This window comes from Grus americana, chromosome 12 (assembly GCF_028858705.1).
Source record: "Grus americana isolate bGruAme1 chromosome 12, bGruAme1.mat, whole genome shotgun sequence".
Taxonomy (NCBI): Eukaryota; Metazoa; Chordata; class Aves; order Gruiformes; family Gruidae; genus Grus; species Grus americana.
Window position 1 is genome coordinate 12,172,872 of NC_072863.1, and position 19,437 is coordinate 12,192,308.

The following is a 19,437-nucleotide window of genomic DNA, read 5'->3' on the forward strand; positions in this document are numbered from 1 at the left end:
GCATTGTTCCTCCAAAAGGATCCCTCAGCACTGGCTCACAAGCAGGCACTGCTTGCTTGAGAAAATGCTCTGTATCTATTCAGATCTACAGGGACGGCTTCATTTGACAACATGCTGGAAATGTGGCTGCCGTTATCAAGGTTAATCTGCACATTTGCAAAGAGCATCACAAGATAGCAGTACTTGAGTGGTCAGTTCTGCCTGCTCTGCAAGTGTTGTGTCTTGGCTCCTTGCTGAAGAATTGGCCTCATTGCTTGCTTGGAGGAAAGCCTGTCTCTTAGTGATGCCCTTGATTTGTTTAGTGTTTGAATATTCCAAAAGCCTGCTCATGAGCTATGCTATGGTTGTACCCTCCCTTAGATGTTCCATGAAACACATGTACTGTCCTCGATATCACCATCTTGGTGAGAGCTTGCTCTAATGTTTCATTTCTCTTGGGAAGTCCCTAATATTGCCCCTTCTTAAATAAAAAGTGCAAACTCAGGCATCTGACCGGATGAAGTGAAAAGCCAGGCTGCCAGGAGACCAGAGTGGTACAGGCTGGAAATCCTCATTAGCCTCCTTGCCCAGGATGACACTGTGTCTGGTCTGATGTGGATGGAGGGAAAGCCTAGCAAGGTTAGGCACAATCTTGTTTTGCACATAGGCTCAGCAGCTTAAAAAGTGCCAAGCACTCCCTAAAGTATGGCAAAATGCAGGAAACCTGTCAGGCAGAAGCAACTGTTTTCTCTCAGACCTACTTGGACACAAGCTGCAATCTCCATGAGAATTAGTGGTGGTAGATACACCTGTTGCTGCAGAATAATGAATCCATGAGGAAGTAGCAGGCATTGACACCCCAGATCTTCTGGAGACCAGGACCCTGTCATTCACCTCCAAAATACCATGCTTGCTTCATGTGGAGGAGATTCCTCAGCAGCAGCAAGTCCCTCATACTCCCTGTTCCCCCACAGACAAGAAGGCAATGTCATATTTGCTGACTTGCCATGAGACCATCTCTCTTTCTAGTAATGTATAACAGTGGCCAAAAGCATAATGTCACAGTATGCTTTGCTCTTCTAAATCCAATGGATATCATGGAGTGACCTGCTAAGTGTAGGGGGAGACCTTTCCTATCGGCCTCTGAATGTGTTTGATGTTCCTGGCTATTATGCTGAGCCTGGCAAGTTTAGTATGCAGCATCAGCTGAGGGTGGGGGATAGGTCATGGAAATAAGAGTAAAAAAAAAAAAAAGTTAAAAAGGGTTGGAGAGCATTTAATGGGTATTTAAACCTAGATTTTGTTGGAAAAGTTTAAGCAGGTTCTTAAGAGACCCTGCTGAACTCAGTGCCTCTAGATGTCACCGCAAATCAGAGATGCTGGATGAAAGTGGTTCCCAAAACATTCCTGCTTTCATGATACGTGGTCAACTTTTCTCACTCCTTAAGCAATGTTAACACTTACTGAGTTTGTGCTTGATGCTGTACCTAAGCTAAAAAAACCCCAAAGGAACAGGAAAATTAGTGTTGGGAAACTTCTTTGTGATTTGGCTTGTGTAGCCTGCTGGGATGGCATCTTTTAGACATTCTCCTATTAACTGCTGTAGCAGAGCCTCAGTCTTGAGATCTGTGAGCACGGATATTATGCAGACAGCAATTTGTGAACTCCTCTTACAATCCTCCTATGTGGTGAAAACCCAAGAGCACTTTCATTCTCCCTGTCCTGGGGTGTAAGTATCAACTCCTCTACAGTGAATATGTGTGTCCTGACAGTAGACTGGCCTCTGAGTTATCTTTTGGGTGGGTTTAAAAGACTATGGCCTGGGACTAATTAGTCCATCAGCTGAAAGTCTTTCAAGGGTGTCTGTTTTGGGAGGGACAGAGTGGGATTTCTTAAGAGATCATATACGGTTGCATCCAGGCAGCAGCTCCTCAGCTAGTGACAAGCCTCATGCTGAATGTGCCGTCTTCTGCACCTCTGATTACCTGGGAGCTCTTGCCTCCTAAATAACCATGTATATGAGCCCTTGTATAACCAACCCATTGCTGCATCTAGCAGTGATGTAGGTTGTGGTTTTAAGCTGTAAACATAAAGCCAAGGTGCCCTGAGATTCAGTGCTGTGAACAAAGCAGAGGCAGTGGCTTGGGCAAAACATTTTCTGCAGAAAGAGCTAGTAGATAGTGAATAGTGCTCCCTTGTTCAGGCAAGTGGGGATAAGACTGAAGGAAGTAGTCCTGGGAGTGAAATTACAGTCTGTGTGCTGGTTATGCCTTTGGCAAGCCTGAGAATATCCCAACTGCTGATCCTATTTGGTGTGGGGTTCATTGTAAATGCAAGTAAGGCACTGCAGTTCTGTAGCTACGTATATCAGCAAACTTTGCCATCGTCATGCCTGCCTCTATCACCCTGCATTTGCAGAAACAGTTCTGCCAACCTGAGCAGAGCAAACTTGTCTGGGACTTGCTGTTCCTGGGCTCTGCTGCCACTGCTGTCCTCCAGCTTCTGGAGCGCTGGGGATGAGGAGTAGTGTTTTGCATGGACAGAATCTTATTCCTGAGGGTATTTACCATTGCAGGGTAAGGCACAGACCTGTACTATATGTAGATTTAGTGGCTGAAGCCTCTTAATTTTCTCTGGTTGGCTTTGTTTACTCAGCAGAAGACCTTAAAGCAGCTTTCCTGCTGCTGCAGGGATCTCAGAGACTGGTGATGCCACAGGCAGGGTGCATGCAGGGAACACTGGGGCTCATGCACAAGCTGTCTTGAATAATCTTTCCTCTTGTCCAAAAGAGACAGTGCCGTACTCCCTTTTCCTGCATGCGTGATGCACTCTAATGGCAAGAGCTAGGCTGCCCCTTTAACATCTCTAACCTCCTACACAAAGCGAGCAGCTCCCAGGATGGGTGCAGTGGGTTTGGAGAGGCTTCTGTGGTTTTATGAGAATGCTGTGGGAGGTTGCTTTTTCTTTTCTCTGTGCTGGTGACATTTGCTTCAGTGGCTGGTTTCTAGATACCATGCTTTAAAATAGAGATGTAGACAAAGTGGCAAAAGGCCAGAGGAGAGCAGCACTAATTGTCAGAGCATTTGAAAACATGACCTCTGAGGAGAGGTTGAAGAAATCAGGTGCATTTAATCTAGGCAAGACAGTATTCAGGGAGGAGGGAGAGGGATGTCATGGTTTCTCAGTACATAAAAGCTGTTAAGGAAGGATGATCGATTTATTCTTTCACTGTCATTGGGGGGAAATGATGGGACAAAATTACATTTACACTGCAGAGAAGGCAGGAAGATATTGTCCAAGGGAGCTGTGGAATTTCTGACACTAGTGGTTTAAAGAAACTCTGGTCTGCTTCATGAAAGATATGGGCTGTGCAACCCCTCAAGATCCCTGTTAGTGCCTTTGTTCCTGTAGTTTAGGCTAAAGGGTAGGTTTGAGGCTGATGCCTGTCCCTTAGCAACTGCAAGCCTTGGATCTGCCAGCCTTGCCAAGTTCATGTGGTCAGAAATGCATGAACCAGACTCCTTAAAGCATTGGCTGTAGTTCATAAAAATGGTGTGGCTTCAGTGGATGATAAAGTAAGCTCTGTTTATCTGCCCACTGTTTTTGACTCTTTTCAGCTGTGTCCGTGTTGTAGTTGGAGATCTGGTGGCAGAGAAACCCAAGCTTGCTTTAGTCTAACTTTCTTGGGCAGGATTGAAGAGACAGCAGCTTGGACGTTAGTACAGGGCAGTTGCACAAGTAAGCACGCACTGTCTGGAGACCTATTACAATGAATTTTGTGCTATTGTCTTCACTGCTCTCTGCAGCTGAGATACTAGGCTGAGATCTGGAAGAGATGTCCTGATCCAGGCTACCATCACCTCTGGCTGTAGTGCAGGCAGACATGGGCTTGGAAACATGGCCTTTCCTCTGCAGTCATGCCATAGGAATTTCTTATGTTGCAACATGGCTCTAGGTTCTGGGGCTCTTAAGCAGTATAAAATAAAATGTGAAAGTAAGAACTGGTTACTGGGAAAATATTGCAGATTAGCACAACTTGTTCTCTACTTTGACTGTTTTTATATTTGACAAGTATCGCTTGCAGAAAAAGGACAGGTTTTATTATAACTCTTTTGTCTGCTTCCAACTTCCCAAGCACACTTTTCACAGGCATCAAACTACTTTCAGGACAAGATGTTGGTGATTTGACCCATGGTGGTGAGAAATGGGGATGCGTGAGGGTGCTGTTCACTAGTGAAAGTGGCAGAATTTCTCACACTCCCTCACTTGTGATCTTGCCTACAAATCTTTTCTAGGCATAAGCCTTTTCTTTAAGGGGAGGTCTAGTTTTTTGCACACATTGGCAAGGCACCGATAAAAGCATAGACCTTTAATATCAAGTTTGCTTCTTTTGCCTTGTCTCAGATCTCCAAATGCAGAGTTCTGCCTTTTTGGACAACTTTACAGATGATGTTATCTCATATGTTAAATACCCTGCTTTTGTATGCCTCTTGCCTGAAGCTGTTAACATTGGCAGAATTGATGCCCTTTGCTTATTTTGTGTACTACTGAATGTTGGACACCAGTCAGTCTGGTTTTTTTGTTGGGCTGCAGTAAGAGGTAGGGCATGCTTTTTCTGTTGGCTGTATATGCTTTTGCATGCCTGTCCTGAGGAGACTGTAAGCCAGTTTTCCCAGCAGGGATGGAGAAGGTGAAATGGCTTCCCTGTGATCAAGCTAAAAGTAGGTCCAGTAAATGCAGGACTTTGCACACCTTCATCTTTAGAGTGTTTGTGTGACAATCACACGCTTCTGCCTGTAGATTGATGGGCATGCACCCCAGGGGTTGCAAGTAGGCAGCGGAGCCTCCCTTTTGCCATGATAGATGGGGTGTAGAGGTCTTGGCAGTGCCCAGAGTGGCCAAGAGGAGCATTGCTGACTGCGCATGGGAGCTGGGTGCAGCTGAGCCTAGACTGACGGGGAGCAGTGTGGCTGATCTCCACTCCAGTGTTCGTCTTGGAGCTGGAAGTCAGGAGGTCTGGATCTTATCCACAGCTCTGACACTGAGTCACTGCATGACCTCAGACGCTCAGATACCATGGTGATGAGCACAGCACAAATGTCTAGACAGATAGATTAGATTGGATAGACTCTGTATTTGACAAATATTTGTATATCACCACTGTCAGTGCTCCCCTGCTATAACCACCCAGCCTGCTGGTTTCAGTGGGTCTCCTGTGCAGCAGGGGGGAAGAACCAATTTTTGCACTGAGGAAGGAGGGAACACATAACCGGTGACACAAGTACCTGTGGTGACAGACTGGAAGCAAAGCAGGCAGTAGGGCAGCTCTTGGAGGAAACAATACTGCATGGCAGAAAGGCTCAGGAGTCAGGAGCTGGCTTCTCCCCAGCTCTGCTGCAGCCCTGCGCATGGCCCCGTCTTTCCTCCTGTAACCAATTAGTCTGTAAGATCCTCAGGGCAGCAGTGACTTCCTCCTCCTGCTATGGTTTCTATCACAAGGCCTTGATTTCAGAAAAAAAGACAAACTACCAAAGAGAGACTTTCTTAAAAGCTTTCCTGTGCCACTGTCAGCCTCTGGCACGAGGGAGGATGCAGGAGAATCTCTCCCCAGAGTGACTCTTGGTTATTTTCCCACCTGGTTCCCTTGTGAAAGATGATTGTAGCAGTACAGCAAAGATGTAGCTAGGAACGTGCCTGGTTAGGGATTTTCAGAGGCTCTGCAAGGTCTCCTGAGCAGCCCTGCCTCTGGCACCCCTGACAGCAAGCCAGGAGTGCTGGAGAAGAGCACTGCCTCTTTAAGGAGATTTGCATAGCAGGGCCTAATTACAGTTGTTGATTCTGATGTTTTCAGTGTTGTTCATATTCCATTAAAGGATAATGCTGCTTAATTTGCAGCAGAGGGTCTTGGTTAACAGTATACCCAATCACAAGACAGCCCTAATGACACTACTTCCTTACTTCTGGTAACACATAATTAAAAAATCACTTCATTTCCAGTTGTGCGGTTCTCCCCTCTCCCCCAGTCTCCTAATTACTTTCGAAGCCATTTCATGATTATCTGTAAATATTTCAGTGCTTAGATCTACTAATGAGTCCATGGAAGAGTTAATACCTTGAGTGGCATTACTGCGTGCCATTCCCTTTCTAGTACTGTATTGCAAGGAATCATTTTCCACTTTGCACGTGTGAGAAGAGGGGCTTTGATTGCAGTGGGGTTGGGTTTGTGCTCTGGCTGTGGGGATGGCAGGAGAGGGGTAGCACTCACAAACCCCATCTCTAGCTACAGGAGTTTGTTTTACTGGTTTTGATAGTGGATGTGTACCTCTTTGTAAATTGTTTTAAATCCCACTTGAAAGGGCTGTCCTGTTGCCTGGCTGTAGGAGCTGCTAGTCAGAGGGGCTTAGGTAGAGCTGGGTATGAGACTAGATCTAGCTGGGATGCCCACACATCTGGAAGAATTGGCTGAAATGGCTGGTGTCTGCCCTGACTCTACAGGTTTGTGGGTAATACAGCTCTTGCTGCACATTGGCAAGTGAGGGCAATAAGTCTGGCTGTGACTGCCCTTGCGTGGTGTTTCTTCACAACCATGCTGCAGTCAGTGCTCACTGGGTAAGGGAATATCTGGATTTCCCAGCAAACCTGTGCACAGATGGCTACCATGGCTCCATGGCTGCAGGCACGAGAATGTGGCCTGATGCCCATAGTAAAATGGGGAATCTGTTCTCTAATCCAAGTGCTGCTCTGCTCTGAAAATGTTGCTTTCTCACTTCACAGATCTGGTTCCTGTAGTTGTGTGGTATCTTGGGTATTGAAATTCACTTGGGGTTTTCAGACTGAGCACTCAATGCAGACAGAGTGATGGAGGAGTGAGCTGGAGTATCTTTCCTGCCCATGTGTTGCATGGGCTTGATTACTATGTTCTTTGTATGGTCAATCAGTAACACCTTATGCAAGCCCACTGGGAGTCTATTGATGGTCTCTGAAGGCATTATTTGGAATAACCGGAGATAATTGTATAACTAGGGGGTAATTAACTTCCAGGAATTAAAGAATCAAGCTTAGGCTGCACTACTCATAGGGGTGAGCCTGTAAGGCTGGGAGTTAGAGAAATCTACTCTTCTCTAATCGTTTAAGCACGTGACGTGGAAATCCTTGATACTTGGGGAATGTGAGGCTGCTTCAAATCATACCCATGAATTTCTAGGCAATTCTTCAATAGTAGATAAGGGAGGAGGGCTTGAATATGGTCCTTACACAGTCCATTTGTGTTTCAGGTAACCCTGTCACAGTGGGAATGAGCATCCATATCTCCAGCATTGACCAGATCTCTGAAGTCAACATGGTAAGTCTGGAAATAAAAAAAATAAAATAAAAAAAATCATAATAAACTGTTGAGATGTGCTTCCGTGACAATGGCTTCTTGGAGCCACCTGAGGTGCACTTCTGAAAAGCAAAGTAATCACACCTCTGCTTCCTTCACCTCCTACTACAGATCTTCCCTGCAGCTGGGAAGTTGTTGGAGGAAGAGTGACATTTGTCTGGTAATGAAGAGGTATTTTTTTTCTTCTGCTTTGGACACAGAATTTTGAGGGGTGATGAGAACTCTGACTTAAGACAGGATTCTTCCTCACTAGAGCATAAGGAATTCAAGGATGATCCCTCCATGTGTAGTGTGATGAAAAAGAAAACCAAATGCTTAACTGGGCCGTAGGAAATGAGGAGGTTTTTTTTCAAATTTGTTTCTCGATATACTGTTTTCATTCTGAGCTTTCCTCCTTCCACTCACTGAGTGGCCTGTGTCACTGGGACTGCCTGTCAGTTGTCCCCAGAGCCTCAGCCCAGCCCTAGGCTGAAACAATCCTGAACTCACTGAAACAACACTTGCAAGGCAGGACTGGCATGTGGGACCTCTGTGATACACACCTACCCCTGCTGGTGGTACTTGTGGCTGGACATGCTGAAGGACTGTAGTTCACTTCCTAATGTGGGGGAAATTCTAGTAGGGTTAGTGAGTGTCAATACCAGCACACTGAAGTATCTCTGGTATTATCTGAACGTGTGGACGGAGGATCTCTGCTAGCATCTCTGGAGCTGGTGGCATCTTATTCAGAGTAGATTCTCATCCTTTATACTTCTGTGTTGGTTCCACAGCCACCTCTCTGAGCCATTAATGCTTATGCCTTAAAAGAGTAGATGCAAATTGTATTTTTGAGTTGACACAAAGACAGTGGTGGCTTTACAGTCAGCCTGTGCCTGCCAAGAAGAAAAACAGTCAGTGGCTTTTCATATTTGCTCATGGTAATTTGACATTTCTTTGGAGATCTGTAGTGGAAAGGGAGGCATCTAATGGAGATCTGGTTTTGGGTGGCGCTGATAGGCTGGGGCTTTTCATACCACTGAGAAGAAATAATATATCTGCTCAGATAGCAATGGTTCGTTAATCATTTGTGGTCATGGTTTGGGTACACATCCTATCTGTCTCCCAGAAGCCCTTAGCACCCAGTAGAGGACATGGATTACACTGATGATTGCCTAACCTTGCCTTCCTCCATTCTACCCAGAGTTTTTTCCTCCAAACTCCTCTCCTTTCCAAAAGGCTGAAGGGAGTGGAAGACTGGTGGGGACCTCCTGGCAGCAGCCATCCTGTTCCTTGGCTCCTGACCCATGCAGGAGAATCCTAGGCCAGTTTAGAGCTCTTGCTATTCAAGTCAATTAAAACCTTGCTCTCCCAATGCTCCTGTCCTATTTATCTGTTTCTGGACTCTTCTGCCCTGTTTCTCTGGCTCACCAGCTATTTTGCTGTTGCATAGTGGGGAGGATGGGAGGCAAGACTATCTGACTGGTCATTTTGGTTTCCAAACTGCTTGAAAATCCTGAATGCACATGTTTATACGACCCAGGTTGAAGGGCCAACCACGAATGTTCAGGTTCTCATATGGAACAGTTTCTTTTGCAGACTCTCTGCTATCATTCCACTATTACCGTAATTATCTGCATGGCATGTTACACCTCAGTCTAGTAACAGTGACACTGGACAGTGTATAGAGTTGGAAGTTCAGGTACAGACCTATGGCCCCATTGCATTGGGTAGCTGTGCTTGAGGTTAGGCTCAACTTAGAAGAGCCAGACGGCTTAACCTAGTTCCATCTATCTTGCCTGTCTAGGCAGAGCTCAACTTTGAGTCATCTCCTCCCCCGGTCTCAACTTGGACCTGAATTTTCCTATGTGGTGAACCAGCTGTCACCTTCCTTGCTAGAGCCAGCATGAACAATTTGGAGTCTGGACCTGTAGCTTAAGACCCTAGCTTGCACAAACGTAACTGGGAGCAAGTGAAGGATTTGATTCACATCTTACCTGTACCTGAGAAGACAGCTGAGCACTGCAGAGTCTGGTTCAGGATTAACCTCCTGCTAGAGGTCTGTCCATGGACTATAAAGGCTGATCAAGTGCTTTGTGAGTAGCTGTGGCTAGGCATGCTGTGTCCTAGGCTAGTAGCCATTCTCTAAGCAACATTTTTCAACCCTTGCCACGTGAATGCAATGCTCTCCCACCTCCAGTAAACATCTTCTTTCCTCTGCCACAGGACAGCCCCCCTGTATGCTTGGGTCTGGGGAGAAACAGCAACCACAATATCTCTGTGGGGTGCATTGGAGAGCACGTTTCCTGGCATGGACCTTCATCCACATGCTGCTCTGGATCTTGCAGAATTTGGACAGCACTATTGATGAACATTGAGTGTTTTGATGGTTGTGGCATGGCTGTAACCAGTCTGGGCACCAGGCACTGTCCATGCCATGCTCCTGTTGATACTGTGAAGGCATGTACCTTCTGGCCTTTTGATTATCCCTCCTGGCTCTCTGTTTGACTTGACAAGCATAATCTCCTGCGCATCCTTCCTAAATATGTTGGGGTGGGGGCAGAATGGGGGACAAGGTGGCGATATGAGCGAACCTACTCAAGATCAAGATCTATAAGCACCATAGTGAGGCAGCTTAAAAAAGGGGTTAAAAAATCAGAATCATCTTAAAGAGCAAAAATTTAGGGAGCAGAAGAGTTGTCATGTGATGTAAGTTTCCAGGCTGAAGGGATTTTATGTGCATCATTCTTCTGTGTGACAGATGCCCCAGGGAAAGGGTTGTATGCTACCCCTGCTCTGGACATGGACACTGGCAAGAAAAATAGGGCGTTTTTTGGCATCATGTGTGATTGGGAAAGCGACTGTACCATGAATAAATTAAAGGCACACAACTGAAGCTGTGTTGTCATGGCAACCAAATAGCTTCTATTGTTCCACAAGGAGTGTTATTACTTACTACCCCTTGTAGGATAATTAATTAATCCTCAGACATACTTTCAGGAACAATGGCCCTGGTGCTGGGGAGGCTGAGGAGAGCCCCTAGGTCTCCCATGCCTTTCCCTGGGTCTCTTGGTGTCTGCTGCCTATGTGATGGCAGGGAACAAGTGCTATCAGTGACTAGCCATTGAGTGATTCAAAAAGGTGTTTTCAACGGGAGTCCTGCTGGATGCAGTGCTGTGGAGGAATACAGCTCCACCCATGATCTAAGGACCACTCCTTGCCTTCAGTCCTGTGGGAACTGTATTCCTAAAATGACGATGTGGTGACATTTTCAATCCTGGAGGATACAGGGCTCTCTGCAAAGGCAACACAGCTACGTCTTTATGGTGGAAGTTCCCAGGCACTGATATACAGAATGCTTTGCAGCTGCCTGTACATGCTATGTGTTTCCTGATGCCTTGATATACAAAGTCAATGCATCTCCACCTCCTTGAGGGCCATGCCCAGATGCTGTGCCATGGTACAGCTCAGAAGATGGACTCATGCCAGGATGCAGGACGTTCATAGGTACAGTCCTGGCTTTGTAATGATCTCTCAATGATGAGGGACCAAAACTACAGTCCTTATTTAAAAAAAAAAAAAAAAGGCACCTTATTGGTCATTGCAGCTGCTGCCTGTGTGTGGGCAACCATATTTTCAAGCTCGCTTGCTAGAGTAATGCTTTATTACTGTGTACTCCTCTTAGCCCTGCTAAGCAACGCTGAGCTGCAGCCTCTGTTCTTGTCAGTGATTAGAAGGATTATTTTCTGAGCGAAGATCAGTGACATCAATTGAAATGCCTGAGAAAGGTTGCCAGAGGCCAGGCCAAATAGGTACTGGGGAGGGCACATTTGACTGGCAGACCCTCTGGGAAGTCCTGATCCATGAAGATGAAAGGCCTAGCTGGAGTCTGTTCATATCCTATACAAATTTGCAAGTTGGGTGTTTAAAGGCAGGCTGAAAGGAGAAATGTCTTCGTAATGATGTTCAGTAGCTCAGACGATCTGCAAAGAGTGGAAGGATGGTATCTCCTAGTTCTCATTAAAGGAAATGGGCTAGATAAGTTATCTGGTAAATGCCATTTTGCTACAGGTGGTTGAATTGCAGTAAACATGGAACAACATGCAGGTATATATAGATGTGTGTTGGTGTATAGTAATACTTGGACAGTGCTATTTTCAGACCTCTTAGTATGGTGCCCAAGTTGCTGAGCAGTCTAGCAATACTTCTGACCCCGGCGAATGAACAGCACTGGCAGCATGGAGCTCAAGTCACTCTGCAGCTGAAGCAGCATGCAGGTTTCTGTCCTTGTGGTACATGGCCTGAATGCTGCCCAAAGTCACTATCAGCTTAATGGTGTGGTTCAACCAATCTGCTCTGATGGATCCAGTTCTGATGGTATCCAGTACTGATGGCTTCAGAAGGAGCTGGAAGTCTTCTCCCACTCTTGCATGTCCTTTCAACAGACAGCTGAGGACTAGCATGTTCAGGGTATATTGTACTTGCTGCAAGGTGGGACTAGAGGCTAATATTTCCAACTGTAGCCTTCTCTCTCTAGGTAATCTTTGCAGACATATTTTTCTAGTACCAGACAATTCAGACTCCCTTCAAGCATTAATGACCTATTTCAATGCGGAAAACAAGAAGTTTTGTATGCATTCGAAATAAGGAATGGTTACCCTTCATAACGCTTCAATTTTCCTGCCCTGTGATCTGTGCAGTTCTAAACCTGCTTCCTCCTGTGTATCTGCACACCGTAGACAGCTTGGAGCATCCAGCCGTTATAGTTGTGATTTCTTTGTGGCTCCTATAATTTATTCATCCCAAGATGCTCTCCTACATCTGCAATAACATTGTTTCAGTTTGTTATAGCACTAGCTTTAAAGTTTTATAAACCTAGTGACGAGTTGAAAAGTTACAAGAGGATTGTTGTAGAGGGCTGGTGTAAGAAACAAGGCTTCCAAATAGAAATGTTTGCAGGACTATTGTGTTAAAGGAACGATGCCTGTGGGATTGGCAATACCTTTTGCTGGGGGACAGGCTGCAGTGCAGGTAGGTTAGAGTTTGGTGCAGGATGCTTGGCAAAGCTGACCTTGATGCTTTGATTCATTGCCTCCTGCTCCCTACTCCTGTATCACCTATTGTCACACTGCTGGCATACTACACTGGATCTCTTGGGGGTTATGGAAGGAAGCACTATGTCTGTTATTTCCCAACTTCCCCAAGCTTGCTTGAAAAACACTCTGTCTTGTTTGGCAAAGACATTTTTCCTGTTCAAGAGAGATGTAAAGCATGTCCCAAGACAGCGATAAGCTGCAAGGGTTATAAATTGGCTTTTAACCCGAAAGAAAGTGGATCAGGTTGTGTGTGAGGTTGTTCTTGACCAGGACAGTTCTTCCTACAACCTGTTATGACATCATTAGTGAGGCATCACTCTTCTCACTATGTCAAATTTTCCGTCTATTAGGCATGTTTGAAATAGCCTTTGTAGAGGAATCTGTCCTGATCAGGCTTTGCAGCTCTGTTTACACCAGAACATGAATATGCATTGACTAGTTGAATCTCAATCTCAGTGTAACCCATGCACTGTAATATATGTGCTTGACTGCTGTATGCTGGGCATAGCTGATGAAAGAAAGCAGTGTGGATGGCTAGGCTCTATACAAGAGGCTTTCTTTGGTACACAACACATCAGCCTCTTAGGCTGTACGTTCTGGTCAGAGCTCTTGACCTTTGGGCTCTTTCAGCAAAGGGGAAGGTAGGAAAATGTATATCCATGCGGGATTGCTGCTCTGGATGCATGATGTCCAATCCATTCTCAAACTGTTCTGCCAGTCAAATTGTGTATGCAAAACCCTGGTTTCTTTGGGGCTGTGGCAGCTTTGGCAGTAGCCTTTGTGGACTGTCAGCAGACCCTCTGTATGCCGGCAATAATGGACAGAAACAACTTTGCTGCAATATGCCCCTGAAGAGGATTTTCCATTGATATAGATGTCTTGAGCTTTAAAAAACAAGATTTTTAAGTTGAGGTTTCTACTACTATACTGTACCTTATACTACCATATATTCTCTTCAAATATATCAGCATTTTTTTTATTCTTAACTGAAAGTGTTGCATTTTGTTGCCATCTCTTTTCAATGGAGAAATGACCTACAGATATTTCCCACTCAGTCTATTCTATATCCCTGGGTATCCAAAGGTTTAAAAAACCAAAGGTTAAAGCATTTAAATCCTACAGTCAGAGGTTTCTGGAGTTATATGCTATGAGATACAAGTATGACATGACACTCCAGTGCTGTAAATGTTTCCCTGCAGCCTCCAGCCCTGTGACACTGGTATCTAAACTAAGTATGTGTGTATACATTACATCTTGGTATTTAAGGCTGGTGAATATTAAAGACTGCCAAAATATGGTAAAACTAAGCAGCAGCTTTGGTGCTGAACTAATGATGTTGTGCTGCAATGGCACTGCAGGGGCTGTAGTCCTGTTGGATTGCTGTAGGCTTCTGGGATGGTAGTGTTGCAGGTAGTAGAGGATGCTGTGGGGATCCTGGGTGCTGGAGAAGGACCAGATTCTACCAGTGTGGCATGATAAGAATGGTACAGCTCTGACTTAGGGCGAGATATCCCCAGGCTCTGTGCTGGCATGGACAGATAGGGGTTATGTGCTTTTTTCACACAATAGGGGCTTCTGTGCGCTGTGATTTAAATTAAGGTATTGCAATCATGCAGCTGAGATGGCAAGTGTCTTTGCCTTCCTCTGCCAATGATTGCTTCAGTACAACTTAAGTCATGCAGCTTGAAAATAGTGAAAATCTTCACGTCCTGGTGTGCAGGGCTTCATTCAATGCATTGGATGGCTGTTTGCTTGGGAATCAAGCATCGGCAGTTCTGTACATGTGAAACAGCGTTTTCCTGAAGGGGAGAGTTACCAGGGTATGCAAAGGGCAGTCCTGCACAATGGTTGTGTGCAGTCTCCTGTGCACACTGCCATCAGTTACATATAGTCACCGTGGTGGCCTTCTCACTTCTCTGCTTCTCCAGCAATAGGAAGTAGCTTGTGCATAAACATACAACCACTCGGCTAGCTGAAGGAAAGCAACATCATCTTGATGCTTTTTCCTTCTGCTAGAGGGATGTTTAGAGAAATAAAAGATGGTTGTAGCAGGGTAGAGAGTAACCTCCAAACTACTCTAAACATAAAAGCTTTGAACTGGTCTTTGCAGGCAGGAGATACAACTGCCTGCTCTGTGTCTCATCTAGATAGGTGGTAAGAGTAGAAATCTACTGACTCCTAGAAACATCTTTGCAACAAAGCAGATGTCAGGGACCCATCTTATCTGCCATTGCTAGATTTGAGTTTACTTTGTCTATCCTTGCAGTGGTGACATCCTGTGACTATTGAGGCTCTGGGTGACTTTCACCAGCACTGATACAGTCTAAAAAGTTAAGAATCAGATATGGATATCTTCTCACAGCACATTATGCTTTTCTTTAACAGAAAGCCCACTGATTGTGCTGAAAAATCCCTTGAACTAAGGAAGTGCATGAGGACAAATAAAGCATCTGGCCTCAGGGGGGCTCTGCATTTGATGGTAGGGGACCAGTGGATGCTCAAGTTTAAACAAATGGTGGTCCCCTTTCTACCTGACAGACAGATCCTTCCACAAGAGGGTGGGGTTCTTGCACAAAATATTTAAGAATAAAGTAAACTTGTGAAGGGGCTTGAAGTACTCCCTGTTCATTGGTTCTGAAATTGGTTGCAAAGAGATTGTCCTGACTTAAAAACTAGAAAATAGGTCAATGTGACTCATATGTCAATATTTACTGCATTTATGGCAATTGATAGAAGGGAAAAATCTTATCTGTCTTCCATAATATTTCACAGATTATCCCATTCCCATGACAAAATTCTCCCTATGCCCTTGGTCCTGGTGTTGCTGGACTGCAGAGACAGCCCAGTAAATTCATCACATCTTAGAGTCAAGTTGCTGTGTAACAACCCAAAGATCACCATACAGTCTCTTCAAATGCCATGGCCAGCTGAAAGCTAAGATCTGCACAAAGCACCAGGAATTCCTTCTGAGAGGTCTCAAAGACTTACTGTAGCAAAGAGCGGCCAGGTAAAGCAGCAGTCCTGCCAGGCCCCTACTACTGTTCTGCCTGCAGGTGTCCTCATGTGAGAGGGGACAGCTTTATCACTTCCCCTACAAAGGGGTCTCCTTTGCTTGTGCTGAAGGGCTCTGATGTTTTGAACATTAATGATGTTCTTGAATTAAACATTTTTGTTGGCTGAAGTGCATGATTTTGCCATGTACATAGATCAGTAGACGGTGAACTGTGGAAATCTTGCTGAAACAAGCTCTCATTTGAAGAAAGACTGTGAACTGCTGGACTAGAGAATGGCACTCTGCCCCTGAGGCTTTCTGTTCTACTATGCTTGTTTCTTCCCAGGAATTTTGTAGCATTTACATGATATTTGAATGGAAGAGTCTGAAGAAAGCTCTTTGTCTGCATAACTGGAAATTCTTGGTTATGGAAAGCTGTTGGGTAGACTGGTTGATTCCTAGCCTAGACCTTGGGTTTTGCAGCATGAATAAAATGTGGTGGCAATGCTTGTTGCAAGCGATTCCCCTCTGTGTGTCTTTTCATGATGCTGTTATCCCTAAGGAGCAGCTCGGCAAGTCCTCCAGTATGACAAGTTCAAGCCTCAGGAGGGCTGAGTCAGCCCTGCTCCAGTACTGAGAAACAGAGTTCACATGTTTTTCTCGCTAGGCAATTTCCCAAATGAGAACATTTCTGTGCTCTTACTGAAGAGGTTGACTTTGCGTTTTGTAGGTGACTCCACCCAACACCAAGGAGAAGTCATGTTGGAGAGGATGAGAGTCCATGGCTATGTAGTTTGCAGCACGCTTTCAGCTAAACAGTGCTATGTATTGCAGTACTCCATCTGTTCCTTTATCAGCCAAGTTATCTTTAGATCTGAACATGTCAGTGTTGTATGGTGGTGGTATGAACCACTTCAGCTTGCACCCCAGCATTCCTGTAGTAGTTAGAATTGCTACTGCAGAAAACTTTGGCCAGGGTGAAAATGTCTTTTTTTTTTTTTCCCCTGCTTAAGTTTTTATTCAGTTTTTTACACAGGCAGAATTCCCACAGCCTTTATATATATTTATTTATATATATATATAAAAAAGCTGTCTGTATTTGAGAGAAATGTTCCAAACTGCCACCTGTTTCAATAGCATTGCTGCAGCATTTGAGAGGATTACTGCAGAATGCTAAAGTATCTTTCCACAAGTGAAAACTTCATCTGGTTTAATTGAAAACCAAATTAGATCTTGAGAATCTGACCTTCTGACATCCTGTCATATATACGTTTAAAGCATCTAGCAATAGAGAGTGTATGTGCGCAAGAGTGCCAGCACCTCAATATAGAACCTACATCCAAATATGAGTGCGTGCGTGTCGTGTTGCTATTTGAATATGTAAATAAATGGGGCTATATATAGCTCTATATGTTATGTACATGTTAAGTGAAGGTGGCAGATATGACAGCTGAATAGCTTTGCTGTTTCTGAATGCTGGTAGAGGCTCCCTACATCTCTTGTGCTTGCTCCTACCCCTCTCAGCTTTTCTGCTATCACATTTTTCAGGCCTCTGGAGAAGATCGTGTGTGGGGACAGGAGCTGTTAATATTCTGAGTCTGTGCTGAGTTGCTAGGCTACAGAGAAAAATGAACAATCAAGGAAAAGGGATAGTAAAAGGAAGAGGATCTGCTGAGCTGTTTGGAGATCCAGAAAGGTCCTCTAGTCAGACAGAAGGGATCATTTTTGGGGAGGGAGGGGTGTGCGTGCATGTGGAATGAAATGTGGGTAGTTCCTGCTGCCCTGACACAAGCAGAGTCTCAGGCCAGCTCCAGCCAGAAAGATGGCAGAGGAGGGAGTAAAAGGCAAGATCCACTGGCCCCTTCCACATCACTGCTTGCAAGGTGCGCACAACTGGCATCCTACTATCTGTGCCAGGGTGCAGTGGGTCACCACACTGGAGTATGTCTTTTTATACATCCTTTGTCCCCTCTTTGCAGGGTGCACTGAGCTCCTGCCTGAGGCTCTAGCAAAGAGGGAAGCAAACCCAAACTGTACTCACTGTTTACAGGTTAGACCTCATCTCCCTTTTCCACTGCAGCAACCTGCTACCAGAGTATCTCCTTTACCTTCAGTGACACTTCGGGGGAAGGCAGCCTGTGGCTTGTATCTCCCTGTCCATTCCCTTTGATGCATTCCGAGGTCACAGACACACAAAGTATTGACCTTTTTATCCATCAAGAATTTGCAGCTAAGGTTCAAGGGGGCTTGAGGCTTTACAATACACAACTTCCTGTCTGAACTTAGTTTTCCTGAGTTGCAGTCAAATTTCTGAACACAAAGCCTCCTCCTTTTCAGCTGTTCCCTCCATAAATGACTGTCAAGTATTTAGCTGTACAGGCTGTAAGCCATCAGACCTACCAGGTGCCTTGTGCTTCACTCTTCTGGAAGGATGGCTTTGCCCTGTGCTCCTGTTCCTGTCTACAAGATTTCTGTTCCCTCTCAATATTACTGGCTGTATCAGAACCCTCAGAAAAATTAAACAGTGCCTTTGGGTATTTTTATTATCTGGATACTTTATTTACCAAGATCACAACATGGGCTCCCTGCCAATAACTTTCAGCCAGCTCTGCAAATAGAGCTCCTTGGCTCCAGGACTGTTGGTCCTGGTACTGCAGAGAGCATTCACTCAGCATGGACAGAGACTGCAGCTTGTTCTCCACCATCCAGTTGGCTGTGAAGTCGAAGTCTGCTTGCTTGTGGACCTCCACAGTCTGCTGAAATCTCCTTTTTCTTCATGCGTCCTGTAATAAGCTTGACTTGTTCAGCAGAATCAGGAGTGTTTCATACAGCTGCATTTTGAATGCTATTGTCAGTTAACTAAACTGCACCCATCCATCAGGTTTATGATCCTGCAGCCAAGACTTGGATTGCTAAAGTGGAAGAATGATAGTATGGGCCATATCGTGTGCACTGCTGCTGGTGTCAGCCTGGACTGGTTCCCTTGGCTTTACCCTGGCATAACCAAGGGCAGACTAACCCATGGATGGAGGCAGAGTTAGACTAAATCCATGATGATACACTGTCTGGTCAGTACCCTTGACAGTAAAAATTATTTCCTAGAACAGACCAGTTGATACTTCTGTACTTTTTGGTTGTTCCAGCATGACTATACAGTGCTCTGTTCACACCATAGTTGAGAGAGTTAATTGCTAACCCTTTTCTCTAATGATAGCTCAATCTTACCGAGTTTATCAATGTAGAGGCCAAAAATGCAACTATGCAGAATATTCATACATAGAAGCTGTCACCCCAGATATAGAACTGGGTCTCTGTGTGCAGAGGTCTTCAGGTTTTCAGGTGCAATAGTTTGCATCCAGTTTGCTTGGGCTTGTTGAAAAGTAGCCCTTGTTTTTCAAACCACAAGGCTGCCATCCTCTACCCTTAGGAGATTGCCCTTGACCTAACTGAACCCTATTGCCAGAAATATGTTCTGCTCTTCTGCATTTCACCATTTTATCTGCTTACTCCCAGTTATCCTTCCTACATGATCAAACTCTGATTTCTACAGGAAATGAAGACTATTCTAACCTTTTGGTCAAGCCAATCTGTGCCAGCCTAGTTGAGGCGATTGTTCTGCCCAGGACATGTTAGTTATCTTACATTATTTAAAGGATTTGTTTGCCTCTGGCTGCCTCCTGGGAAAAGATATCTTTGTGGCAGTTTTTGGAAACTGGAATATCAAACCTTCCTTCTCTAAGGTAAAACAGTGTCATTAAAGCACTGTGTGCCTTGATATTGTAGCTGAGTCTCATGGTTTCAGTGCTCAGAGCTGTATATACAGCATTTTATTCTGCCATGTAAAGTAGTAATAGTGCTTCATTCATAACATAATTTCCTACCTATGCAGGCCCAAACTGCATTGGTGGTCTTGACTGCAACAGGGAATTAGAAGCTCTATTTATTTTTTTTCCCAGGGAAAGTAATTTCTGTTCATTACACACTTAGCACTTCCCTAGAGATGTGGGGATCCC

The 19,437-nt window shown here is 44.9% G+C and overlaps 1 protein-coding gene across 2 annotated transcripts in view; it reads left to right on the forward strand.

Moving 5' to 3' along the window:
- Positions 1–19,437, forward strand: part of GABRQ (gamma-aminobutyric acid type A receptor subunit theta) — a 77,529-nt gene that overhangs the window by 20,608 nt on the left and 37,484 nt on the right. For both annotated transcript variants that reach the window (XM_054839325.1, XM_054839324.1), the window contains exon 3: positions 7,254–7,321. In XM_054839325.1, coding sequence (XP_054695300.1) covers positions 7,254–7,321 — 68 coding nt within the window. The remainder of the gene's footprint in view (positions 1–7,253; positions 7,322–19,437) is intronic.